This window comes from Patagioenas fasciata, chromosome 2 (assembly GCF_037038585.1).
Source record: "Patagioenas fasciata isolate bPatFas1 chromosome 2, bPatFas1.hap1, whole genome shotgun sequence".
Lineage (NCBI taxonomy): Eukaryota > Metazoa > Chordata > Aves > Columbiformes > Columbidae > Patagioenas > Patagioenas fasciata.
Window position 1 is genome coordinate 1,073,928 of NC_092521.1, and position 26,681 is coordinate 1,100,608.

Genomic DNA, 26,681 nt, shown 5'->3' on the forward strand with positions numbered 1-26,681 from the left:
CTGGTGCGCGGGTGACACCGCTGCCGCTCCGCCGTCCCCAGGCCCGGCCTATCTCAAGGGAAAGGACTCGCTTTGACAGGGTATCTTATGGAAAATCCGAATGTATAGCTGGAAATGAGCAGAAAAACGGCAGCCCCAGCGTGCTGGGGAGTTGTGATCTGCGCCCTGCGGAAGCGGAGGAGGCAGCAGGAAAGGGATGTGGGGGAATGGGAGGGTTTCTCTTCTATGTTGAATCTCACACACAGGTAATAGTGGCTTTCGTGATTTTGCAAGGCGGGGGTCGATCAGTTTAGTAAATAGGGTGAGGGTTTGGTAGATAAGGCTCTCAATGAAACAAAACAAAACTAAACCATTGTTCAGCGCTTTTCTGCTCAAATTACTTCCAAATTCTGTGTTTGCAATGCGAATTCAAACTAAAGCTTACTCTGGTAAGCGTGGCGATCGAAATACAGTGTTTGTACAGGGCAGCGAGAGCTGGATTTCCGATTGGGTCTAAATTCAAGAATGTGACCTTTAAAGGTTGGGGTTTATTTGGGTCGAGCTAAAGGTTCATTTGGAGTCACAAGGTGAAGGTCCGGTGTTGGGCGGGAGGCTGAGGTGAGAGACTTAACTAAGACTGGATGGAAAACCCCTCCTAGAGCCGGAGAGCGCTGGGCACCAAAACACCCGGAGCTGCCCTGAAAGCTGCGCGGAGGTGGTGGTGGCACAAAACGGAACAGTCAGGAGCTGTCCTTGGAAACGGCGCCGGCCGTGCCTTCTCCCCGGTGAAACCAGCACGGTTTGGCTTGGAAGGGCCCGTCGAGGTCGGCTGCTCCAACACTGAACGACTCTGTATTTTGTTTGCTGCTGCCTCAGGGTCACGGCTGCTCCTGGAGGTGTCTCTTAGAGCCCTTTCTTCTCCCCTTTTGCACAAGAGCTCAGCCCCACACAGGAACATTTGTCGCTCTGCTCTGGGAGCCAAGGACACTCTGAGCTGTGCCCACGGGTGAGGGGCTGGAAGGGGCTGGACGGACAGAGCTGGATGGACAGAGCTGGACGGACAGAGCTGGACGGACAGAGCTGGCCTGACACCCACACTGCCCAGGGAGAGGGTTCCAACCCGCTAGCGACATGAGAATTAGTTAAGGAGGGGGGACCCTCTGGTCTCTCTCTCTGGGGCGTTCTCGCTCTTGCTTGTGCACGTTTTGTTCTCCTTTGCTCTTTGTGCCAGAGCCGGGGGAGATTCGGGACGTTTAGTTTGGCTTTTTATCTTTTGCAGAGGCTTTTCTGCCTTTTTCAGTCTCTGGGGTCACCTTTGGGACCAGGTGCCGTTTCTGGGACTGGCGGCTTAGTGTGGCTGTGAGGGATTGCCTTGACTATCTTTTATTTCTATTTTATATATATATCTAATAGTACTGTATAAGCGTTTTGGTATTTTATTAAGCCATGTGTATCTCAATCCAAGTTTCTCCTTTCCCTATCGATTCTCTCCCATATTTGGGGTAGGGAGTGAGTGAGCGGCTGCGTGATCCTGTTGCTCAGGTTAAGCCATGACGAGGGGACACAGGACTCGGGCCTTGCTGGAGGGAATGCGGCTAAACCGTGGGAGCTAGAACGTGCTGTGGTTTGTGCCATGGCCACCGATCACATCCCTGCAGGCCGGGCTCAGCTCGACCCGGGGCTCGGAGCAGTTTATCCTGGGAGATGGTGACGGTTTTCCTGTGGTTTTCTTGCGTTTTGCTCGTCGGAGCCGCCGGCTCGGTGCTGCGTGCAGGGATCGCCCAGCGCCCGGGAGAGCTGGGACGAACAGGGACAGCTTCCCGCTGAGTCTGGAGCCCACAACAATTAGCGCAATTAGCGGCTAACGAGAGCCTGCAGCAGGTCCCGCCGCCCGCCTGCGTTCTAGAGCCCGAGGAGCTTTCTCAACCGCAATTAAAGCGTGCGCTTTGACGCACAAAGGAGTGATTATGCCCTGCTTTCTCTTAGCTTCAGGTTACTCCTTGGCTGCTTTTTGTGGGGTTTATTTTGTGTTTCAATTTGGGTTTGTGTTTTGGTTTTTCTAGGGTTTTTTTTTTGTGGATTTTTTTGTTGTTTGGTTGGGGTTTTTTGGGTTTAATTCTGGTTAGTTCTGGTTTTATTGTGTAGATTTAGGCCGTGCCTTTCTCGGGGTTCAGGACTCCCTAGTCCAGCCCAGGAGCATTTCTGTTCTTGCGCTCCCGCTCCCAGCACAGCGTCTGTTCGCTTCCAGTTCTAAACAACGGCCAATATCTGCCTTTAAATCACTTGGTATATACAGGAGTTCCTTCTTTATTTTCCCGTTAGCACTGTATTGTGCACAGGCCGTGCTTTCCCTTCACTTTATGTGCTGCTCAGCTCCAAGCTCTAACCTGCCCGGCTCCGGTAACCGCTCAGTCTCCCACAGCATCCTGGTTGCCAAGTTGAGGAGGTGCGGTCTGGACAATAGAGCAGTGAGGTGGGGTGCACACTGGCTTAAGGAGAGAAGCCAGAGAGTGGTGCTCAATGGGGCAGAGTCCAGTTGAGGCCTGGATCCAGTGCGGTGCTCAGGGGGCAGTGCTGGGGCCGCTATTATTCAATATATTCATTAACGATTTGGACGAGGGAATAGAGTGACTGTCAGTGAGTTTGCTGGTGACACCAAGCTGGGAGCAGTGGTGACACTGGAAGCTGTGCTGCCATCAGAGACCTGGACAGGCTGGAGAGTTGGGCAGGGAGAAATGGAATGAAATAGAACAAGGGCAAGTGTAGAGTCTGGAATGTGGGCAGGAACAACCCCAGGGTCCAGTGTAAGTTGGGGAATGAGCTATTAGAGAGCAGTGTAGGGGAAAGGGAGCTGGGGGTCCTGGGGACAGCAGGGTGACCATGAGCCAGCACTGGGCCCTTGTGGCCAGGAAGGCAATGGGACCTGGGGTGGGTTAGAAGGGGGTGGTCAGTAGGTCAGAGAGGTTCTCCTGCCCCTCTGCTCTGCCCTGGGGAGACCACACCTGGAATATTGTGTCCAGTTGTGGCCCCTCAGCTCCAGAAGGACAGGGAACTGCTGGAGAGAGTCCAGCGCAGCCACCAAGATGCTGGAGGGAGTGGAGCATCTCCCGTGTGAGGAAAGGCTGAGGGAGCTGGGGCTCTGGAGCTGGAGAAGAGGAGACTGAGGGGGGACTCATTCCTGGGGATCAATATGGAAAGGGGCAGTGTCAGGAGGATGGAGCCAGGCTCTGCTGGGTGACACCCAGTGACAGGACAAGGGGCAATGGGTGCAAACTGGAACACAGGAGGTTCCACTGCAAGAGGAGAAGCAACTTGTTGGGGGTGAGGGTGTCAGAGCCTGGCCCAGGCTGCCCAGGGAGGTTGTGGAGTCTCCTTCTCTGCAGACATTCAAACCCGCCTGGACCCCTTCCTGTGGAACCTCAGCTGGGTGTTCCTGCTCCGGGGGGGTTGCACTGGATGAGCTTTGAGGTCCCTTCCAATCCCAGACATCCTGGGATGCTGTGAAGTTCCAGGTGCAGTTTCCAGCTGGGCTCCTCGGGGTGCTTGGTTCTGTCTGCTGAGGTTCTTTTAGTGCTGTTGGCGTGAAAACGCAGTTGGTGTGTGAAGCGCAATGAGTCAGGTAGGAGGTGCCAGCGCCTCGGAGCCACATCTTGCTGCGGGATTTGGGAAAACCCTGGAAAACCTGCGGTTCGGGGTGCTGTGGCCCCGCTTGGGTGAAACACAAGGTCGCGCACCCCGTGATTTGTGCCGCTTTCTGGGAATCCATCAGTCGTGCCCACAAATAGTTGTTTCTTTTTAGGAACTGGATCAGGGTGCTTTTCCTCTTCAAACCCCCGTTTTCATGTGTTTTTCAACGTGTGCGTGAGCTCGGTTACCCCAGGTGGTCCCCAGGGACATTGCACCAGCCCAGGGTGCTCAGAGCCCGTCCAGCCTGGCCTGGGGTGGCTCAGGGATGGTTCATCCACCACCTCTCTGGATAAAGCACCTTAATACAACCAAACCCTCACATGCAGCCGCATCCTCTGAAGGACTAAAGCAACCCACCCATGGACTAAAACACCCGTACTCTCAACTTGTAATAAACCTTTACCTGGTTTTGTTATCGGCGGGCAGAATCTTTTAAGGTCTGGGGGCCTGTTTTAGTCATCTGAACTCTTGTGAACGGGGGGACTTTGGGTGCTGTGCGGGTGGTCGGGCCCGGTGCGGCCGCTTGGCCAACGTTCCCTGTGTGCCCATGACCGTCGGTGTCTGGTTGGGCTCTGGCCTGGTGCTCCGCGGTGCTGGGACGGCGTTAGCGGGACCAGCGCCGGTTGTAGCAGAAAACCCGAGCCGTAAAACACGTCCTGAGTCCCTGTGTTGCTTCACCAGAATGAAAACCGCTCCTCTGGCTGTTTCTCAGGTGCGTGTGTTGACAGCAGAGCTCCTGCTCCACGTGCCGGAGAGGGAATAGAAACCACCCTGATGGAACGGCACCGCAGAGCCGAACGCTGAGCGGCTGAGATGTGACCCTGACTACTGGTTAAGATAGTTAGAATGGTCAAAATAACTAGTTATTCCAGCAGCAGAAGCGCCTCGAAGAGGCAGGAACGCTTCCCGGCTCTTAGCTATTCCTGGTTGTTAAATAAACACGTAGGAAACGTTTCTCGGTGCGGTGAGGAATCAGAGCTCCTGAAGCTGTGCTGCTTCTGCGGTGCCAGTGGTGGCTCCTTGCTTCCAGCGGCTCGTGGCCACGGGCACCGTGCTGGCCCATGGTCTGCACTGACTGCAGGTCCCTCCAGACCAGCCCGCTTGGCTCCGTTGCTGGAAACATCGCTGACCATTGCTGGGGATACAACGACTTAATTGGGACACATGGGGGATGAATAGATTTGTGGTTGTGCAGGCTGAGCTTTGATCTTTGCAACCTGCTTAGCCCCGGCTTGGGTTTCTAAGGCTTTGGAGAGCTTTGCTCTGCAGGTTCTTGACATTACTCACAGCATTGAGAGTTACTGGCTGTCTGTTGGTCCTCCAGGTGCCCGTGGGTCCTCCAGGTGCCCGTGGGTCCTCCAGGTGCCCGTGGGTCCTCCAGGTGCCCGTTGGTCCTCCAGGTGCCCGTTGGTCCTCCAGGTGCCTGTCCATCCTCCGGGTGCCTGTTGGTCCTCCAGGACAGCCAGGTGTGATAAACTGTGTTCTAACCTGCGGCCGATGGACTCAGGAGATGGGGAGGATCCCGACCTCACCCGCACACATTTATCCTTCTCAAAGCAGAACAAGGTTGATAATGTTTCTCTTCTTCTTTTCTTCCAGAGCGGAAACAGCTTCCATGTGTTTGACCAAGGCCAGTTTGCCAAGGAGGTGCTTCCCAAGTACTTCAAACACAACAACATGGCCAGCTTTGTACGGCAGCTCAACATGTGTGAGTATTGTGGGGGGAGGCTGGTTCCCCTCTCTGCCCGGGTTTGCTGTAGGGGGAACGGTGCCTCCAGGGACACCGGGGGGTTCAGCTGGAGAACAGGAGCTGAGGGGAGACTTTCTGATCTCTGAACTGCCTGGAAGGAGCTTGGAGCCAGGGGGGTCGGGCTCTGCTCCCCAGGAACAAGCGCCAGGAGCAGAGGAAACGGCCTCAAGTTGCCCAGGGGAGGTTGAGGTTGGATGTGGGAACGATTTCTTCCCCCAAGGGCTGTGGGGCATTGGAACAGGCTGCCCAGGGCAGTGCTGGAGTCACCAGCCCTGGAGGGCTGGACAGACGGACACGAGGTTCTCAGGACAGGGGGCAGTGCCAGGGTGGGTTATGGTTGGACTCCATGACCCTGGGGTCTCTTCAACAGAAATGATTCTGCGATTCTGTGATCTCCTGGGTGCTGTAGGAGCAAACCCAATGGGAGCTGGTGTTTCACAGCATCATTTTGGCTGGAAAAGCCCCTCAAGGTCACCGAGTCCAACCATAACCCACCCCGGCACTGCTCATCACCGTTGGGCAGCGGCTCCTGGCGCGGCTGCGGGCGCGTCCTGCATGGCCTGACCCTGCGTTCTTGAGCATCACCCAAATAACCCCAAACTGCACAATATCACTACAATAACGTGTAATTTCGCTAAATCACTTTCTGCTGCGAGCACAGGAAGCAATTTTGGGGTTTTTTAACCGCAGCTGTGGGCTGAACAGCTCCAATAACACCTTGGATCCATCCCGGCTGCTTACAGACACGCTGAGCTCCAAAGGCACTTTGCGCTGGTCCTGAGCGGCTTTTAGGTGGTTTAAGTGTGTTTGAAGATGTTTGTTTTTCCTTTTCGATCATCTTGAGGGGGTTCTGGCCGTTGTGTCAGGCAGCCAGCGGTGTTTTCTGTTCTTTACCTTTGTATCTCGCCTTCTCCTTCCGCTGTGAACTGCGGTAATAGCTCGGTGGCCTTTCCTTTCCCTTCCCTTGTAAGGACTCGTGGTAGAGAACTTGCCCCCTGGGCTACCAAAGGATCCATTTGTGTAGCACACCACAGCATTTCTCAGGGACATTGGTGTCCTTAGGAACACTCCTTTTGTATTGTCCCCCCTTACCTAATGACTTGGAAGTTGGGGGTGCAGCTCCCAAGGTGAAACAGCATTTTCCCAGCTCCAAGAATGGCTTCAAAAGCCAGAAAGCAGAAATCTGGAGGGTTTTGGGGCAGATAAGGGGCTGGAAGAAGCAGCTCTGCTATGGGAAAGCCAGAGGGTGAACGTGGGTGGGTTTGGGGAAGGATTTGGGAAGACAAGACGGCCAGAAAGGGGACACTGGGGAGGTGACAGGTCCTTGGTGTCGGGTTCTGGAGCACAGACCTGCAGCTGATTGTTTGCAGCAGTTATAAGCCTGTTTTCCGAAGAAGGAACCCGGATCCGCTCGCCCCTCAATAACAGAGCTACTTGCAAGGGGCACGTGTGGCAGTGGGGGCGTCCCATGACATTTGTCCATGGCGGGGGCCGAGCCGCACGGTGCTCCTTGTGCCCACGGTGTCGCTGCGGCTCTGGGAACCTCCTGGAGCCGGGGTGGCTTTCGTCGGATATTAGAACCAGAAATTCTATACCGACTTCTAGTTCTTCAGGTGGAGCAGGCTGTTCGAACAAAAACAGCGCTTGAGGCTTTAGTGTAAAGGTGAGTGGATTGATCAGTGCGATTCCTGCGTCAGGAGCACCGGCCGTGTGTGCAGAGGTGCCCTGGACCTTGGGACATCATTTATTGACCTCCTGGGCCTTGGGGTCCCCTTCGCTGGGGGGAGACTCGTCCTCGTGGTCAGGTGAGGCTCAGGGTGGCCACGGCTCCAGGCGCGACGGGGAGCGTGAGAGGGCGCTGGAACAGTGAGCTTGGGGAAATGCGGAATAACCCATCGCGTGCTGGTGGCCCCTCACGTGGTTTTGTCTCCAGAGGGTTCGTGTTGTCATTAATACAGGAGATAACAGGCAGTGGTGTTTTGTCTGTGGCTGAGCGCACGGCTGGTTGCTCTCCATTTATTTATTCATTGAATAAATAAAGCACAAGCTTGCTGGGATGGCCTGGAGCCGGCGCTAGAACCTTGAGCCTCTTTGGGGTGATACTGGTGGAGAAGTTTGGTCGGCAGACACATCTTCCCTTCTCTCGCTGTGTGTGGAAGGGCCGAGCAGGACGTGTTGATCCACACGACCGAACGGGTCCCTGCGCTGGGGGCTGGAGCAGGAACGGGGAGGTTGCTTGGAGCCCTTTGCTTTAGTAGCAGTAGCTTCATAGAATCACACAGTGTCGGGGGTTGAAGGGCCCTCAGAGCTCATCCAGTGCAACCCTCCCTGGAGCAGGAACACCCAGCTGAGGTTCCACAGGAAGGGGTCCAGGCGGGTTTGAATGTCTGCAGAGAAGGAGACTCCACAGCCTCCCTGGGCAGCCTGGGCCAGGCTCTGACACCCTCACCCCAACAAGTTGCTTCTCCTCTTTCAGTGGAACCTCCTGTGTTCCAGTTTGCACCCATTGCCCCTTGTCCTGTCACTGGGTGTCACCCAGCAGAGCCTGGCTCCATCCTCCTGACACTGCCCCTTTCCATATTGATCCCCAGCAATGAGTCCCTCTTGGTCTCCTCTTCTCCAGCTCCAGAGCCCCAGCTCCCTCAGCCTTTCCTCACACGGGAGATGCTCCACTCCCTCCAGCATCTTGGTGGCTGCGCTGGACTCTCTGCAGCAGTTCCCTGTCCTTCTGGAGCTGAGGGGCCACAACTGGACACAATATTCCAGGTGTGGTCTCCCCAGGGCAGAGCAGAGGGGCAGGAGAACCTCTCTGACCTACTGACCACCCCCCTCATCCTCTCTTCTTGCTGCCCCACACCGGGAGCAGCAGAAGGTGCTTTCCCGTGATCCACGGTCCCCACGCTCCATGTGGAGCTGCTGCTGGGGAAACTGAGGCAGGGGAAGGGCTGGCGGCTGGAGGGGCCTCGGCCATCGCTGCTCCCACTGTCTGGAGAGGATCAGCACAAACCCTTGTGCAAACTACCAGTTTAAGGATGGGTTTCTCACCCCATTTTGGGGCTGGGATGGGTTAGAAAGCGATACCACGGTGACAGCGAACGGGGGGCGCTCGTGCCGGTTTCTCTTTCTCAGTTCACACGTGGCCCGTTGAGCTTTTCTCCCAGCGTCTCCCCTTTGTTTTTCAGACGGCTTTCGCAAGGTTGTCCACATCGAGCAGGGCGGGCTGGTGAAGCCGGAGAAGGACGACACGGAGTTCCAGCATCCCTACTTCATCCGCGGCCAGGAGCACCTCCTGGAGAACATCAAGAGGAAGGTGACCAGCGTAAGTTTCCACAGCACATCTTGCTCTGGATGGACTGTTGAAAAGCAGTGGATCCATCTAGAAAGCCCAAGCGTGCTCTGAGAGGTGATGGACATTCAACAGTTGGTTATGGGTTTATGTTTTATTGGTTTTCTCCGTATTTTCAGCCGTAGTTCGTTACGCCGCTGCCCTGACGTCCCCCTCTCCCACCGCCCCGCAGCGCTCGGGCCTCGCAGACCAAATCGCTTCTGAGTTGAGGAGAAAGGGGCACCGGATTTTCGTGTCATTTGTCTGAACGAGCAGCAGCTGTTGGAGTTTAGCGGGAGGGAGGGAGGTTTGCTGGGTCCTCTGGGAGGCTCAGGAGCAATTGTGCCTTTCAGGAGGAGGGAGAGCGATCAGTAGTTGAGCTGCGGGATCGACTGAAAATGCCTCACGGAAGGAAAAATCCGTATTATGCATCCAGTGTGCACACACAGACACGTGAGGATGTGTTAGATGTGGTAGTGGAAAGAGGAAAAGGAAGGATAAGGTACCCGAATTATTTTAAATGCGTTAAGCTCCGGTGTATCCCGAGTATAGAGTTACGCGTTTGCCCTTTGAACTCACAGATGTGTTTTAGAGCAGTGCAGAGCTGCAGCGTGGGCCCTGCAGCCGTGCTGGAGCGCCCGTTGGTTCCGGAGTTCCCAAAGCGCTGCGGAACGTCCCGAGCTGGTTCATTAATCCCAAAGTGTGGGCTGGGGGAGCCTGCTTTTGTCGTTCTTTTCCAATACGAACCAGAGCAACACACAGAGAGCAGCTCTCGTGTCCACCCAGGGCGCTCTCAGCGCATCCGTTTGCACTGAGGCGTTTAGTTCCTCCAGGCGATTTCACGTGGGGTGGATGCCTTAGGAGGACGTGGAGAGATCTTGAAGGCGTGTGAGCTGCTGGGAGGTGCAGGGACAGGAGCTGTGATGGAGATGAGACGTGTTAACCTGCAGCAGTTGGTGGACTCGCAGATGACTCCATGGTGAATGTGAACGTGCCGGGGTGTCGTTGCTCCTGAGGATCGTATCAGAAAAATCGACTCGGCTGCTGGGACTCTTCCCCTTTAGCGCTTGTAGTGGGGAGCAGGAGGATGCTGAGCCTGCTGCAGCGAGCGCCGCTGCCCTCCTGCCCCTGGGCTGCTTCTCCAACCCGCTGGTGACTTTGCTCATCGCCAGACTGCTCCGCAGCTCAGCGCAGGCAGCACAGGCTCTTGGAGTTTCCTGCATTCGGCGCAGATGTGCTCCCCGCTCTCTGCAGCCGCAAAGCGCCGGTTTTAGGGCTGTCGTGCACACCCACGTCCTGGCCCGTTGCGTTTCTGGAGGTTCGTGTGGGTGCTGCCCTGCGCTTGCACCCCAGCGCCGTATTTCTGAGCCAAAAATACCTTGGTGTTGAGGCTGGGCGGGATTTGCCGTTTGCAGACGGCTGCTTTCGGCCCTGGGACACAGCTCAGGTGTGAACGCAGCGCTTGGCCTAGAGATGAGTTATTTGTGGCGTCAGCTTTGAAACCTCAATAACCATTTTGTAGAGAGGAAGCATCACTAACGTCTCCCTTTGTGTCTGCAGGTATCCAGTATAAAGAACGAGGATATAAAGGTGCGGCAGGACAACGTCACCAAGCTGCTGACGGACATCCAGGTGATGAAGGGGAAGCAGGAGAGCATGGACTCCAAGCTGATGGCCATGAAGCAGTATGTATGTGGGGAGGGGGTGCCACCGAATGCCACTGTGCCCCGCGGCGCCTGTCCCAAAGCGTTGTTTCCAGAGCTCTGCTCTCCGCCCCAGCCATCCCGGGGGGGTCAGCGGGGCCGGAACAGGCTCGGGGATCTTTGGAACCCCATTAAAACCCGTTCAGGACCCAGTGTTCCACCAGCACGGTGTGACCTGCTCTGCAGTGCTGGTTGAAGGGCAGGGGAGCTTTGGGAACATATTGTACTCTTAGCATGGAGTCTCTCTTAGTCTCCTTTCTTTTCCCAATTTAATCCCGACGTGAGCATGGATAAATGCAGTTTCACCTAAGCTGAAGCTCATATTCATGAATATAGCGGCTTCTAAATGTTCTCAGCATCACAAAGTTAAAAGCCATTTAAATATTCTGCGTAATAGAGGCTCTAAAATTTCCTATTAGTGAACGTGGCGGCACCAAATCTGTGTGGAATGTTACTAAAGCTTTCCGGATGTTTCTGTTGCGATCAAGCACCGTCCTGGCAGGTGGATATTGAGAGAGTTGCTGTTGGACTCAATGGGCTGAAAGGTCATTTCCAACCCAAATACTTCTATGGTTCTATTCTGCCTTGTCTTTGGCTGCCCCCGGGTGTTCAGATGGCTCGGGATGCCGTCTGCTGTCCGTCTGTCCCTCCCCCGGGCTCTTGGCTTCTGACTCGTGCCCAGTTCAGTTCTCAGCGGGTGCTGCTCGCGCTGTGTTGGGGGGCAAACGAGGGGCCTGGGGTCCCGCTAATAAACCGGCTTTGCTGCGAGGGCTCAGGCGCTGCTGCACCTTTTCCCTTCTGATCTCTGAACTGCCTGAAAGGAGCTTGGAGCCGGGGGGGTCGGGCTCTGCTCCCCAGGAACAAGCGCCAGGAGCAGAGGAAACGGCCTCAAGTTGCCCAGGGGAGGTTGAGGTTGGATCTGGGACCAATTTCTTCCCCCAAGGGCTGTGGGGCATTGGAACAGGCTGCCCAGGGCAGTGCTGGAGTCACCATCCCTGGAGGGCTGGACAGACGGACAGGAGGTTCTCAGGACAGGGGCAGTGCTGGGGTGGGTCATGGTTGGACTCGACCCTGAGGGTCTTTTCCAACCTCAATGATTCTGTGGTTCCCTCAGGCACCTTTCCACATCAGGATGGAGCAGGAAAGCGGGTGGGGGCTCAAGGGGGCAGTTTCACCGTGCAAGAATATTTCCTCCGCGCCGTGATCCACAACCAAGTCCCTTTTCTTGCATTTCATTCCTAATTTCCATGACATTTCATCGCGTATCTGGTGCGTGCAGACCTCTCGCCCCTCCGCTGTGCGTGGGAGGGCAGACGCCCCGCTCTGTCTGCAGGTCAGTCTGGATGATCCCCAAAATCACCGGGGATTCATTGTCCCCAAAGCAGGGGGTGTCACCCGCTGTGCACAAAGCCCGGTCGCAGCACCCAGAGGTGACAGACGGTGTTTGCAGGGCTGCGCGGGCCTGGGTGCTGGAACAAAGCCAGCAAGGTCAGTGAAAACCTTTTCACTGCCTGATGAAATTGAGCGAGACAAAGTGTAGAGTCCTGCATCTGGGCAGGAACAACCCCAGGTTCCAGTGTAAGGTGGGGAATGAGCTATTAGAGAGCAGTGTAGGGGAAAGGGACCTGGGGGGACAGCAGGGTGAGCATGAGCCAGCACTGGGCCCTTGTGGCCAGGAAGCCAATGGGACCTGGGGTGGGTTAGAAGGGGGTGGTCAGTAGGTCAGAGAGGTTCTCCTGCCCCTCTGCTCTGCCCTGGGGAGACCACACCTGGAATATTGTGTCCAGTTGTGGCCCCTCAGCTCCAGAAGGACAGGGAACTGCTGCAGAGAGTCCAGCGCAGCCACCAAGATGCTGGAGGGAGTGGAGCATCTCCCGTGTGAGGAAAGGCTGAGGGAGCTGGGGCTCTGGAGCTGGAGAAGAGGAGACTGAGGGGGGACTCATTCCTGGGGATCAATATGGAAAGGGGCAGTGTCAGGAGGATGGAGCCAGGCTCTGCTGGGTGACACCCAGTGACAGGACAAGGGGCAATGGGTGCAAACTGGAACACAGGAGGTTCCACTGCAAGAGGAGAAGCAACTTGTTGGGGGTGAGGGTGTCAGAGCCTGGCCCAGGCTGCCCAGGGAGGCTGTGGAGTCTCCTTCTCTGCAGACATTCAAACCCGCCTGGACCCCTTCCTGTGGAACCTCAGCTGGGTGTTCCTGCTCTGGGGGGGTTGCACTGGATGGGCTTTGAGGGCCCTTCCAATCCCAGACATCCTGTGATTCTGTGATATGAGCAAGACTCGACTAACTGTGTGGCTTCATAAGTCTAGAGCCGTGGGGTCAGCGGTGTCTGCAGTTCACAATCGAGTCTTTTGCAGGTCACTTTATCTTTGTTATATCAGCAGACCAACCCAAACCTGGAAGGATTTCCATCCCTTTAGGTTAACGACTGCGGATGGGATTCATCCTGTGAGCGATGCGCCCAGGCTCTGCTCTCCTCGGGCTCTGGAGAGGAGAAGGAAGAGCGGGTTGTCCAGAGCTGATGGCAGCAGGTGAAAGGTTCGTGTGCCGTTGTTATAGAGCGGTTTGGGGTCTGTTTGCCCTTCCAAGCGAGTGAAGGGACATCCCCACCGTGGCTTTGGTGCAACCCGAGAGCTGGGGGATCAGAGCGTCCTCGCAGCCCCCTGCGCACCCCAGAATGAACCCCGCGGGGTCTTCAGCAGCATGGACCCGCGGGTGACTCCAGGGCAGGATGAACTCGCCTGTCCCTGGATTTGGAGCGATTTTTTCCACTTTTTGGCAAAACAAGCAGTTTACCGCTCGCCGCGGTTCCTCGTGTCCCCGGCAGCTCCGCTCGAGCCGTTATCACTGTGGGTTGCTGTGGAGGCTTCTCTTTTACACACTGGTTTTGGCTTTTGCAGCGTCCGGAGCCCAGCATGCGGTGCCCGTGTGAACCCTCTGCTTTCTGCAGCCCCGGGCTGTGCTCCGAGACGAGCGTCTCGGCTCGCGGTCAGGATGAGAGCGCCCACAGGCGCACGGCAGCCTCTGGGCCGCGTTCCGGCTGCTCCGCTGGCTCTCGCCAAAGCAGACATTAGCGTGGTTAATTAAACCGGGCTGGAAACCACTAGGTGGAGTGCCTGCAGCAGGACTGGCTGGGAACTCACAGGGGCTCAGCCAGCAAAGCTTCCAGTCCATAGGAACCGCGGGTGTTGCTGTAGAAAGCCGAGCTGGGTGTTCTCCGTTTGTCCTGCCCGCTGCTCCGGCCTTTGCAGCTCAGAGCTGGGTTGTTTGATGTTCAGGGTTCTCCGTGTCGCTCAATAACCGCAGCTCAGGTCAGCGTCTCGTTATCTTTACTCTTTCCCATCTCTGTTATTAGCGCTGGATCCCCCACTCCATGCTGCTCCTTCTCGGGAGGGCAGAGCGCACAAACCCGTTTTATGTCTCGGGAACTTGTGGTTAAAAGTCCTCTTGCTCCTTGAGTAATAACTACCCAATGTTGTTCCCCTCACCTCTGGATCTGCAGCGCATCAAAGCGTCAGCTGGCTCTTATCATCACGTCCTTGTCGCTTGTTCTCTTGGTAAGTTTTCGGAGTGTTTTTGAGGGCCTGCTGGTTCGCCTCCCATTGCGTCTGTGCACTGGAGTCACCCCGTGCACCGCACAGCTCTCAGGAGCCAAACTGCGATCATTATGTGGAGCAAACGACGTGGCTTGAGACCTTCAGCTTGTGCCCGTTGTGCTGCCGGTTCCGCTGAACCGTGTCGCAATCGGGATCCTGTTGGACGTGTCCTTGTCGCGAGTTCTGCGGGAATAATCCCTGTTAATCCTCTGGCGCGGAGGCTCGAAATGCGTTAATGGCTCAATCCAGGAACCGTTTGTATCCATGTGGGATGGAGCAGAACTTCCAGATGGAGCTGCTGCTTCATCAGACGCCCCGCGTGCAGATTTGGGGGTAACACCCCAGTTCTGGCCACCACAGGCTCGGTGAGGAGCTCAGGGAAACTCTGGTGCGTGTCGGTGTTTGACGAGAAGTTTGATAACAGAGACCTCCCGAACTGTTTCTGCACAGAAACAGAGATGGTGGATCCGACTTTACCCAGACTTCTAAAAACAAGCACCAAGCATTCAAACGCTGGCATGGATGAGCCGAAGTTACTCGTGCCAAGTGAACTTCAGCTGGAAATCCGAGCTCTTCTCAACCGTGAGTTAGAAGCAGGTTAATTTTGCTCTTAAAACCAGCACGTACGTGTTTGGCGAAGTGCGAGGTTGCTACGAATGAGGAATTTAGCTCTGAAAATGAGCTCGCAATGGGGCCAAAATGTCCCGCGTTCCTTCTGGTTTGATACGAATGGTTGTACTTGGGGGTTCTCAGTCAACCGTCGGCTTTGGAAAAGCAGGGTAGGAACGCTGAGCAACCCTTGGGAACAGAAATCACCAGAGCGAGGGCAAACCTGCTGGGTAACCTGTGCCCGGAGCCTTTTTCACCAGAAAGGGAGGAGAACGGGCGCCGAGGGGCATCTCTGGGGGAGAACCGGCGCCAAAGGGCATCTCTGGGGGAGAACGGACACCAAGGGGCATCTCTGGGGGAGAACGGACACCAAGGGGCATCTCTGGAGGAGAACGGACACCGAGGGGCATCTCTGGGGGAGAACGGACGCCGAGGGGCATCTCTGGGGGAGAACGGACGCCGAGGGGCATCTCTGGGGGAGAACGGGCGCCGAGGGGCATCTCTGGAGGAGAACGGGCGCCGAGGGGCATCTCTGGAGGAGAACGGGCGCCGAGGGGCATCTCTGGAGGAGAACGGGCGCCGAGGGGCATCTCTGGAGGAGAACGGACACCAAGGGGCATCTCTGGGGAGAACGGACACCATGGGGCATCTCTGGGGGAGAACGGGCGCCGAGGGGCATCTCTGGGGGAGAACGGGCGCCGAGGGGCATCTCTGGGGGAGAACGGGCGCCGAGGGGCATCTCTGGGGGAGAACGGGCGCCGAGGGGCATCTCTGGGGGAGAACGGGCGCCGAGGGGCATCTCTGGGGGAGAACGGGCGCCGAGGGGCATCTCTGGAGGAGAACGGGCGCCGAGGGGCATCTCTGGGGGAGAACGGGCGCCGAGGGGCATCTCTGGAGGAGAACGGGCGCCGAGGGGCATCTCTGGGGGAGAACGGACACCAAGGGGCATCTCTGGAGCAGAACGGACACCAAGGGGCATCTCTGGGGAGAACGGGCGCCGAGGGGCATCTCTGGAGGAGAACGGACACCAAGGGGCATCTCTGGAGCAGAACGGACACCAAGGGGCATCTCTGGAGGAGAACGGACACCAAGGGGCATCTCTGGAGGAGAACGGGCGCCGAGGGGCATCTCTGGGGGAGAACGGACACCAAGGGGCATCTCTGGAGGAGAACGGGCGCCGAGGGGCATCTCTGGGGGGTAACGGATGCTGACGGGCGTCCCTGGAGGAGAACGGGCACCAACGGGTGTCTCTGGAGGTAACTGCAGCCCAAGGAACCATCGCTTGAGTGCTTCTATGCGGTAACAGAGATGAAAATAGATCAAATTAGACTAGTGATAAGATCTTAAGTAAAATTATGATACGGGGAGGATGTGGTTGATCTCACCGCTGCAAATGGGAATTGGGGATTCCTCGTCTGAGCCGCAGCTGCAGGAGCGAGTGCCCGGGATGCTGCACCTCGTGCTCTGCGCACCTGAACCGCAGCGCTCGGGGCTTTGGGCCGTGAGGATCTTGTACCACGAAGCAAGCCGTGTGTTCTGGAAGGATTCCGGAACCGGCTCGCCCATCGGCCTGTCCCCGTCTTACCGATATTTGAGGAATCCAACTCCGAGCCTTTTCCCAGGAACAGGGTGTGCTGGCAGCACCAGCGTGAGCTGGTTGTGATAAACCTGACTTTGTTCTCCATTCGCACTTGTGGCCACCGCCGGAGTCGCTCCCGGGTCGATCTGCAGGGACAGTGCAAGGAACAGGGACTGTCCCCATTGCCCAGGGTCCGAACGCGGGGCCGTGTCCCTGCTCTTCACCCGTGACCAGCGAGGGGTCCCTGCGCCGTCCCGGTGAGAATTCACCCCTGGTTTGTGCCCCCGATGCGGTGACGATCGTCTCCAAAGATGCCCAAGCCACAGAGCTGTTTCGTAGTGCTTGAAGCGCTCCGCTCTTCATTGTTTTTTGCTGTCAAAAGGTGTATTTTGAATGGGGATCTGCTTCAGCTAAACTCACCAGGTGTGGTTTATATCAAGAAGCTTCGCTGGCGTAATAAAAGGTTCCGGTCACAGTTTGTGTTCTGTGGAAGGGAGATCGCAGGGAAGACGCAGATGGGCTGAGGCTGGGAGGGGAAGGGTGTGCAGGGGCTTTTACTGGTTTGAGCTGGGAACTTCTCTGGCACATCTGCTGTAACGCTCAGTGAAGGTGTTTTTATTAAAGCTCTCAAATCTCCTATCGACTCAGCTCAAAGAGTCTCCCAGAAGAGCCAGGACCGCGATGGGACCCATCTCCACTCCTGTGACAGTGGCTGAGTTGCCATCGGTCTCTGGCGCTGGCACCAGGCGATGGAAAAGCCCAGCTTGGGGTAGGAGCACATTCATAGTTGGTCAGTGTGTCTGAGAGCTCCAGGAGCTGCGACGTGGCGTCCCTGCCTTGCGTTGGCTCAGCCTGCGCTTTCCTGCTCTTAGTCTTAGTTTGGGGCTTTTTGTTAGTTTTAAGATGGGGTTTTGTTGGGTTTGTGGGCGTTGTTTTCTTCTCCTGGCAAACAGGCGTCCCTTGCCTTCTTTGAGGTGTTTATGGGCTTCTGGAGGCTTGTCTTGTTTAAAAAAGGCAAGCGAGTGGTGGGCGAGTGTGAGCTGGAGCGTGTGAGCTGGCCGTGAGCTTTGGGGAGGTTTTAACGGCCGTTAGGGTCGCATTGCACCATTTCCTTTGTCCTCCCGGTTACTTTGCATGGAAAGATGTGCAAGAACAAGCAGATCTCCCCATTCTGGGTGCGCACAACCCGAGGCTCCCGTGCTGCTGGTCCGGAGCCGCGGTTGGTTGTGCGCGGCGGAGCCTCCGGGCGCCCTTCTGCTCCTCCCTGCCCAGCTGCTCCTTCACATCATTAACAGTTCCAAATTACCTCTTTTCTTCTGTTTTCCCCCCGCGTTTATCACCAAGTGAAGGTTTATTGGAGCGTGGGAGGACGAGCCCTCCAGGCTGTTCTGAGGGGATTCACCAGGTCACAGTGCGGCCTGGAATGCTGGTTTGGATGCTTCGTACCCCGTTCAAACAGCTTTGTCGAGCACACCCATCGCTTTCCTGCTCTCCCGTCCTGGTGCCCTTGATACCGGTAACGTGTTGTAACTGCTGCTCTGTCCCTGCGAGCTCATCGCTGCCCAGCATCACATCGCTCACCCAACGTCTTCCCGAAATTCCTCGTGCTGGTGTTTGGGAAAACGTCTCTTTCCACTCTGCTGCACCTGCGGTGTTGCTTATCCGTGCTGAGGCTTTCACAGCATCCCAGGATGTCTGGGTTGAAGGGATCTCAAAGCCCATCCAGTGACCTACTGCAGAGAAGGAGACTCCACAGCCTCCCTGGGCAGCCTGGGCCAGGCTCTGCCACCCTCACCCCCAACAAGTTGCTTCTCCTCTTGCAGTGGAACCTCCTGTGTTCCAGTTTGCACCCATTGCCCCTTGTCCTGTCACTGGTTGTCACCCAGCAGAGCCTGGCTCCATCCTCCTGACACTGCCCCTTTCCATATTGATCCCCAGCAATGAGTCCCCCCTCAGTCTCCTCTTGTCCAGCTCCAGAGCCCCAGCTCCCTCAGCCTTTCCTCACACGGGAGATGCTCCACTCCCTCCAGCATCTTGGTGGCTGCGCTGGACTCTCTCCAGCAGTTCCCTGTCCTTCTGGAGCTGAGGGGCCACAACTGGACACAATATTCCAGGTGTGGTCTCCCCAGGGCAGAGCAGAGGGGCAGGAGAACCTCTCTGACCCACTGACCACCCCCTTCTAACCCACCCCAGGTCCCATTGGCTTCCTGGCCACAAGGGCCCAGTGCTGGCTCATGCTCACCCTGCTGTCCCCAGGACCCCCAGCTCCCTTTCCCCTACACTGCTCTCCAACAGCTCATTCCCCAACTTACACTGGACCCTGGGGTTGTTCCTGCCCACATTCCAGACTCTGCACTTGCCCTTGTTCTATTTCATTCCATGTCTCCCTGCCCAGCTCTCCAGCCTGTCCAGGTCTCTGATGGCAGCACAGCTTCCAGTGTCACCACTGCTCCCAGCTCGGTGTCACCAGCAAACTCACTGACAGTCACTCTATTCCCTCGTCCAAAGGGGCTGTGTAACTATGTGCTTACTTTGCCAACAGCCAGGATGCTTCTACTCACGAGGAGTTTTGTGTTAAGAGCGTTGGTACCTTTTCTATGTCTGTTATAGTATTTTAGTACTGAAAACGCATCAGCAAGGGCTGCAGGAGATGAGCAGGAGCCTGGGACTGGGTTTGCTCCGTCTCCTACTCCGGGAGCCGCTGGCTTCCCAGGATCCTCATGCAAAGGGTGCTCATTAATTACCCCAGACCCGGAGCGGTGACTGACCCCGTGCTCCTGCCGTTTCCTTTGGCTTCCGTTCTGCTTCCCGAGCTTCTGAAGCGGTGACTCAGCCCAGCCAAATGTTTTCCTCTGGGCTTTTTAACTTGGAGCTGCTGAGGTTTCGAAGCTGACGATGGCAATTAAAGCTGGCGCTGGGGCCGCGCTGGCTCTCAGGTGTAACTCATGTATTCCTCTAATGTTTGTCCCCAGCGCCGGGTCCGTCGGTGTCCTTGTGTGATTCCTCGTCTCCCGTGACCCGCGTGCGGCTCCGTAAGGAGAGCGGTTCAGCTTTACTGCAGGTGCGGCTGCACGCTTGGCTTTTCGGGCTGTGACCAATTCGAGACGACAACACTGGGCCGTTTTCTGGCGGATCAGGGATTTCTCTGCGGCCGTGGCGCTGCCCTGAGTCGGCACCATGGTCGTTATTAATATTACAGCGTAACAAAACCAGCCTGCACGCTTGGGGAGCAGAGAACCCAACCAGAGCCCGAAATGGAGATGCTGGCTCTGGGTTTGGAAATATTTGTACCCACAGGTTGTTCTGCAGGGAGAAAGGAGATCCCTGCCTGTACCTGCCCTGCCTGTACCTGCCCTGCCTGTACCTGCCCTGCCTGTACCTGCCCTGCCTGTACCTGCCCTGCCCACTGCTGCACCCACAGCAGGATGAGGGTTCAGGGACCCTCCCAGTGGTTCCTCGGCTCCTCTCTGGCCCCAGGAGCCCCGGTGGACCCGTGAGTTTGGTTCCAAGCAGGGTGTTGAAAGCCGCGGTGCCTGCACCTGCCACGAGCCCCGTGCCGTGTCCCATGGGGCTCGGTGCTGCTGGGGACACTGCGAGCACCGTACCGTGTCCTGCAGGGCTCGGGGACACTGCGAGCGCTGTGCTGTGTCCCGCGGGGTGAGCACCGTGCCGTGTCCTGTGGGGCTCAGTGCCATTGGGGACACTGCGAGCACCGTGCCATGTCCTGTGGGGCTTGGTGCTGTTGGGGACACCGCGAGTGCTGTGCCGTGTCCCGCGGGGCGAGCGCTATGCTGTGTTTTGCGGGGCTCGGTGCCACTGAGGACACCAGGAGCGCCATACCATGTCCTGTGGGGCTCGGTGCCATCGAGGAATCCGTGAGCGCTGTGCCGTGTCCTGCGAGGCGAGCGTCGTGCCATGTCCCACAGGGCTCGGTGCCATCAGGGATGCTGTGAGCGCTGTGCCGTGTCCTGCGGGGCTCGGTGACATCGGGGACACCGCGAGCGCCGTGCTGTGTCCTGTGGGACGAGTGCCGTGCCATGTCCTGTGGGGCTCAGTGCCGTCGGGGACACCATGAGCACCGTACCGTATCCTGTGGGGCGAGTGCTGTGCCACGTCCTGTGGGGCTCGGTGCCATTGGGGACACCGCGAGCGCCGTGCCGTGTCCTGCGGGGCTCGGTGCCATCGGGGACACCATGAGCACCGTGCCGTCTCCTGCGGGGCTCGGTGCCATCGGGGACACCATGAGCACCGTGCCGTGTCCTGTGGGGCTCAGTGCCGCTGGGGACACTGCGAGCGCCGTGCCATGTCCTGCGGGGCTCGGTGCCGCTGGGGACACCGCGAGCGCCGTGCCATGTCCTGCGGGGCTCGGTGCCATCGGGGACACCGCGAACACCGTGCTGTGTCCTGCAGGGCTCGGTGCCGCTGGGGACACCGCGAGCACCGTGCTGTGTCCTGCGGGGCTCGGTGCTGCTGGGGACACCGCGAGCGCTTCACCCCCCAGGCCCCAACGCTTTTCCAAGGCCCCAGTCGCTCACCGAATTGAGAAGTTAAAATTCCTCTGGACAGAAATAAATCTGAACAGCCACAAGGACCCGGCCTTTCGCAGCAGGTCCCTCTTCCCCAGAATTAGTTTACCGTCTGCACACCCCCAGTAAATCATACCAAATCATCCTGACCCGTGCAGCTCGCTCGATGGTTTCAGGGTTCCAAAAGCAACATATATATTATGGTTTGACGCTGACCTAAGGGGACGGAGTTTGCATTACAGCATTTGTTGAAAAGATTGAATCCATCAGCGTTAGGTGAGAGAAAAGCTGAGCTAGGCCGGCACGAAGCCAACGAGGTGAGATCCAAGTTTAGTCACCGCGCTCGGAAAAGCCTCATTACCAGCAGCCCTCCCACCTTCGGGGAGCAAGGTGCTCTGCTTCAAACCCGCTTCAGCCCCCCTGGGCTTTAGTCCTGGGCTTAACGTTAGGCAGAACTTTACCACCCTGGTTCTCTCTTCACCTTTTCCTCAGCAGCCCCGCGAGCGCACGTGGTTTGTTCTGCACGTCTGGCCTGGCCTGGAAAAACCGAGACCAGGTCTGTGTAGCAAAGACGTCAGGTTTGTAAGGCGATCGATCCGCTGGGAAGCGGCCGCCGGGTGTTTCCGGTGGTTCCCACCGTGCTGTACGAGCCTGGCGGATCCCGGGTCCCGCTCGTGGTCCTGGAGCCACTTTGGGAGTGGGGGACGTGGTCCCAGAGCTGCTTTTGGAGCGGGGGACGTTGTCCTGGAGCTGCACTGGGAGCAGGGGACGTGGTCCTGGAGCTGCGCTGGGAGCAGGGGATGTGGTCCCGGAGCCGCTTTGGGAGCAGGGGACATGGCCCCCGAAGCCGCTTTGGGAGCAGGGGACATGGCCCCCGAAGCCGCATTGGGAACGGGGGACGTGGCCCCCGAAGCCACATTGGGAACGGGGGACGTGGGCCCCAGAGCCGCCTTTGGAGCGGGGCACATGGTCCTGGAGCCGCCTTTGGAGCGGGGGACGTGGTTCCTGGAGCCACCTTTGGAGCGGGGGACGTGGGCCCTGGAGCCGCATTGGGAGCGGGGGATGTGGTCCTTGGAGCCGCATTGGGAGCGGGGGATGTGGTCCTTGGAGCCGCACTGGGAGCTGGAGACGTGGTCCCCAGAACCGTGTTGGGAGCAGGGGACGTGGTTCCTGGAGCTGCGTTTGGAACGGGGGATGTGGTCCCTGGAGCTGTGTTTGAAGCAGGGGACGTGATCCCGGAGCCGTGTTGGGAGCGGGGGACGTGGTCCCCGGAGCCGCGTTGGGAGTGGGGGATGTGGTCCCTGGAGCCACACTGGGAGTGGGGGGCATGGTCCCCAGAACCATGTTGGGAGCAGGGGACGTGTTTCCTGGAGCTGTGTTTGGAGCAGGGGATGTGGTCCCTGGAGCCGTGTTTGGTGTGGGGGACGTGGTCCCGGAGCCGTGTTGGGAGCAGGGGACGTGGTCCCCGGAGCCGCACTGGGAGTGGGGGACATGGTCCCAGAGCCATGTTTGGAGTGGGGTACGTGGTCCTCGGAGCTGCGTTGGGAGCGGGGGACATGGTCCTGGAGCCGTGTTGGGAGCAGGGGACGTGGTCCCTGGAGCCGCGTTTGGAGCGGGGGACGTGGTCCCAGAGCTGTGTCGGGAGTGGGGGATGTGGTCCCCAGAGCCGCCTTTGGAGCGGGGGACGTGGTCCCCGGAGCCGCGTTGAGAGCAGCTCACTCACCGTGGGCCTTGGAACCGGGTTTGACTTTGTAGGTTTTATACACGCGTCTGTTTATGGGCAAAGTTGGAAATAGACCCTGGAGTGACCGAGGGCCCAGGCCTGTGCTGCTGGCCGGTTGTCTGTCTGTCTGCCACCCACCCCTGGCTGGCTGTCATTCACCCCTGGCTGTCTGCCTGCCACCCAAACACTGTCTGTGTGTCTGTCACCCAGCCCTGTCTGTGTGTCTGCCACCCAAACACTGTCTGTGTGTCTGTCACCCAACCCTGTCTGTCTTTCTGCCACCCAACCCTGGCTGTATGTCATTCACCCCTGGCTGTCTGTCAACAAACCCTGTCTGTCTGTCTGCCACCTAAACACTGTCTGCCTGCCACCCAACCCTGTCTGTCTGTCTGTCTGTCTGCCACCCAACCCTGGCTGTCTTTCTGTCTGCCACCCAACACTGTCTGTCTGCCACCCAACCCTGGCTGTCTCTCTGTCTGCCACCCAACGCTGTCTGTCTGCCTGCCACCCAACCCTGGCTGTTTGTCTGCCTGCCACCCAACGCTGTCTGTCTGTCTGCCACCCAACCCTGGCTGTTTGTCTGTCTGCCACCCAACCCTGGCTGTTTGTCTGCCTGCCACCCAACCCTGGCTGTTTGTCTGCCTGCCACCCAACCCTGGCTGGCTGTCTGCCACCCAACCCTATCTGTCTGTCTGTCTGTCTGCCACCCAACCCTGTCTGTCCGTCTGTCTGCCACCCACTCCTGTCCGTCCGTCTGCCACCCACCCCTGTCCGTCTGTCTACCACCCAACCCTGGCTGGCTGGCTGTCTGCCACCCAACCCTGTCTGTCTGTCTGCAACCCAACCCTGGCTGTCTCTCTGTCTGCCACCCAACCCTGGCTGTCTGTCTGTCCGTCCATCTGTCTGCCCCCACCCCTGTCCATGTGCACGTGGAGTTGCTCAGGACGCACCCCATGTGCAGCAGGTGAAATGCACCCATCTGAGGCTTTTCCCAATGTATTTCCCCTTCTCCTCCTCCGCCCGCGTTGCTGCTGTGAGCAGGAGGACGGTGCCGGGGAAGCGCGCTGGGTTGGCTCTCCGTGCTTTGGGTGCTTTGGTCACCGTGGGTGCTTCCTCTGCCTCTCATGGGCAGAAGAAAAGTCAAACTCAGCTGTCGGCGAACAAAAGCAGCTGTGCCCGCACTGTCCGCACCCAGAGCTTTACCGAAAGAGTCTTGTGGCGGCAGTAGTGATCCGCGCTGAGGCGCCGGAGTCGGCCGGGATGGGGGAGCATCCTGTCCTCGGGGGCTCGTCCCGGTGCGGCTGAGCAGCCGCCACGTCGCTCTGCATTGAAAGAGCCGTTTCCTTTGTGCGGCGGGCCGGGGCGGGCAGCTGGCCGGCATCTGCGTGGCCCCGCGCCCTGCGCCGCGCTGCCCCCCGCTCGTTCGCCGCCTGCCTCCTCCTGAAAGAAATGCCATTAGGATTAATTACAGCCCTGTTGACGAGAATCTCTATCAAGGCGTTTCAGCAGGGGCTCCAATCTCAGTTCGCTGGTGCTGATCAGCAAATAACAGATTAAAATTTTTACTTCGTTGCTGAGCTTTCTTTTCAAAATAGGTGGGAATGTAGCGAGCGGAGTTCAGTGGTGATGTGCTCCCGGTTTTGGGGCTGAGACATCAGCGTCAGGGCGCTGGGTTCTTGTGCAGAGATCTGGAGGGTCAGTGGTGTCGGGGGGTGCAGCAGAGGGACCCCTGCACACGGGGGTCACAGGAGCTCGGGAGCGGGGGTCACACCTTGGGGTGTGAGTGCAGAGAAGGGAGCGGAGCTGGTGAGGGGCCGGAGCACAAGTGTGATGGAGCGGCTGAGGGAGCTGGGGGTTCAGCTGGAGAACAGGAGCTGAGGGGAGACCTTCTGATCTCTGAACTGCCTGAAAGGAGCTTGGAGCCAGGGGGGTCGGGCTCTGCTCCCCAGGAACAAGCGCCAGGAGCAGAGGAAACGGCCTCAAGTTGCCCAGGGGAGGTTGAGGTTGGATGTGGGAACAATTTCTTCCCCAAAGGGCTGTGGGGCATTGGAACAGGCTGCCCAGGGCAGTGCTGGAGTCACCAGCCCTGGAGGGCTGGACAGACGGACAGGAGGTGTTGGTATATGCTTGGACTCTATGATCTTGAGGGTCTTTTCCACCCAAAATGATTCGGTGATTCTGCTCTGCTAATGGACCATCATCCCATTTCATGTAATCCAAGGGAACAGTCGTCTCTGGCTTTTGGCCGTTCCTGGGCTATGCGTGGAGGAAGGACCTTCAGGTGCCACTGGTGTCCCCGGCCTCGCTCAGAGGTGGAGGTGACAGTGACAGTGACAGTGACAATGACAGTGACAGGCCACCCCACCGGCTGCTCCTGTTGCTTTGGGTAGTAACCATATTAAAGCTGGAGCATCTGCCCCTTCGGGAAGGAGGTGGCGAGAGCGTTTGCGGTGGAAGGGGAACGCGACTCCTGGAACTCAGTTACCATGAAGCGTCGTTTTATGGAAGGAAAAGTCCTTGTTTGGTTTGAGCCAGGCTCCTTCTGCCTTTGATTCCTTCTCATTATCAAACCGGCAATGAACAGCAAGTGTTTATTCAACAATTTGCCACCCGTGACTTGTGTAGATTGCCTTGTGCAGTCTGAGGAGCCGCACTGTGGGATCTCATGCCCCATAGGGAAAGCTCCGTTGCCTTTTGCAGTCGAGAATGAAACCGTACCCGGTGTTGAGGGTGCGGGCGGTCAAGAATGAACCGTACCTGGTATTGAGGGTGCGGGCGGTCAAGAATGAGCTGTACCCGGTGTTGAGGGTGCAGGAGGTCAAGAATGAACCGTACCTGGTGCTCAGGGTGCGGGCGGTCGAGAATGAACCGTACCCGGTGTTGAGGGTGCGGGAGGTCGAGAATGAACCATACCCGGTATGGAGGGTGCGGGCGGTCGAGAATGAACCGTACCCGGTGTTGAGGGTGCGGGAGGTCGAGAATGAACCATACCCGGTATGGAGGATGCGGGTGGTCGAGAATGAACCGTACCCGGTATTGAGGGTGCGGGCGGTTGAGAATGAACCGTACCTGGTATTGACGGTACGGGCAGCCGAGAATGAACCGTACCCGGTATTGAGGGTGCGGGTGGTCAAGAATGAACCGTACCCGGTGCTCAGGGTACGGGCGGTGGAGAATGAACCGTACCCGGTGTTGAGGGTGCGGGTGGTCAAGAATGAACCGTACCTGGTGCTCAGGGTACGGGCGGTGGATAATGAACCGTACCCGGTGTTGAGGGTGCGGGCGGTCGAGAATGAACCGTACCCGGTGTTGAGGGTGCGGGAGGTCGAGAATGAACCGTACCCGGTGTTGAGGGTGCGGGAGGTCGAGAATGAACCGTACCCGGTGTTGAGGGTGCGGGCGGTCAAGAATGAACCGTACCCGGTGTTGAGGGTGCGGGAGGTCGAGAATGAACCGTACCCGGTGTTGAGGGTGTGGGCGATCGAGAATGAACCGTACCCGGTGTTCAGGGTACGGGCGGTGGAGAATGAACCGTACCCGGTGTTCAGGGTGCGGGCGGTCGAGAATGAACCGTACCCGGTATTGAGGGTGCGGGCGGTTGAGAATGAACCGTACCCGGTGTTGAGGGTGTGGGCGATCGAGAATGAACCGTACCTGGTGTTGAGGGTGCGGGCGGTCGAGAATGAACCGTACCCGGTGTTGAGGGTGTGGGCGATCGAGAATGAACCGTACCCGGTGTTCAGGGTGCGGGCGGTGGAGAATGAACCGTACCCGGTGTTCAGGGTGCGGGCGGTCGAGAATGAACCGTACCCGGTGTTCAGGGCGCATCCTGAATCTCTCCAGCGTCATTTTGGTGTTCCATATACCACAGGAAGATTTTTCGGGATGAGAACAACCAGCTATTGGGATGATGTCTCCAGGGAAGCAGTGGCTTCCCCAGCGCTGGAGGTTCAGCTGGACAGGGCGCTGGCCCAGCTTGGCTAGGCCGGGCTTTGCTGAGAAAGGTTGGACCAGGTGATCCTTGAGGTCTCTTCCAACCTGGGATTCGATGATTGTCTGTGCATAATTGTTTCCCAGAGCCCCAAAGGAAGGGGATACCTGTGTGTCCGGGGAAGGGCCGGGTTCCCGCGGCGCCGTTTGGCCGTCCCTAATTCTCCATCTTTCCCCTCGCGCTGTTGGCCGAGCTCCGGCTCTCCCAGC

At 57.8% G+C, this 26,681-nt stretch overlaps 1 protein-coding gene across 1 annotated transcript in view; it reads left to right on the forward strand.

Moving 5' to 3' along the window:
- The window catches only part of HSF1 (heat shock transcription factor 1), a 70,771-nt gene that overhangs the window by 5,381 nt on the left and 38,709 nt on the right, over positions 1–26,681 (forward strand). Inside the window, exons 2-4 of the mRNA XM_065830187.2 lie at positions 5,266–5,374; positions 8,599–8,735; positions 10,302–10,426. Of these exons, the coding sequence (XP_065686259.1) occupies positions 5,266–5,374; positions 8,599–8,735; positions 10,302–10,426 (371 nt within the window). The remainder of the gene's footprint in view (positions 1–5,265; positions 5,375–8,598; positions 8,736–10,301; positions 10,427–26,681) is intronic.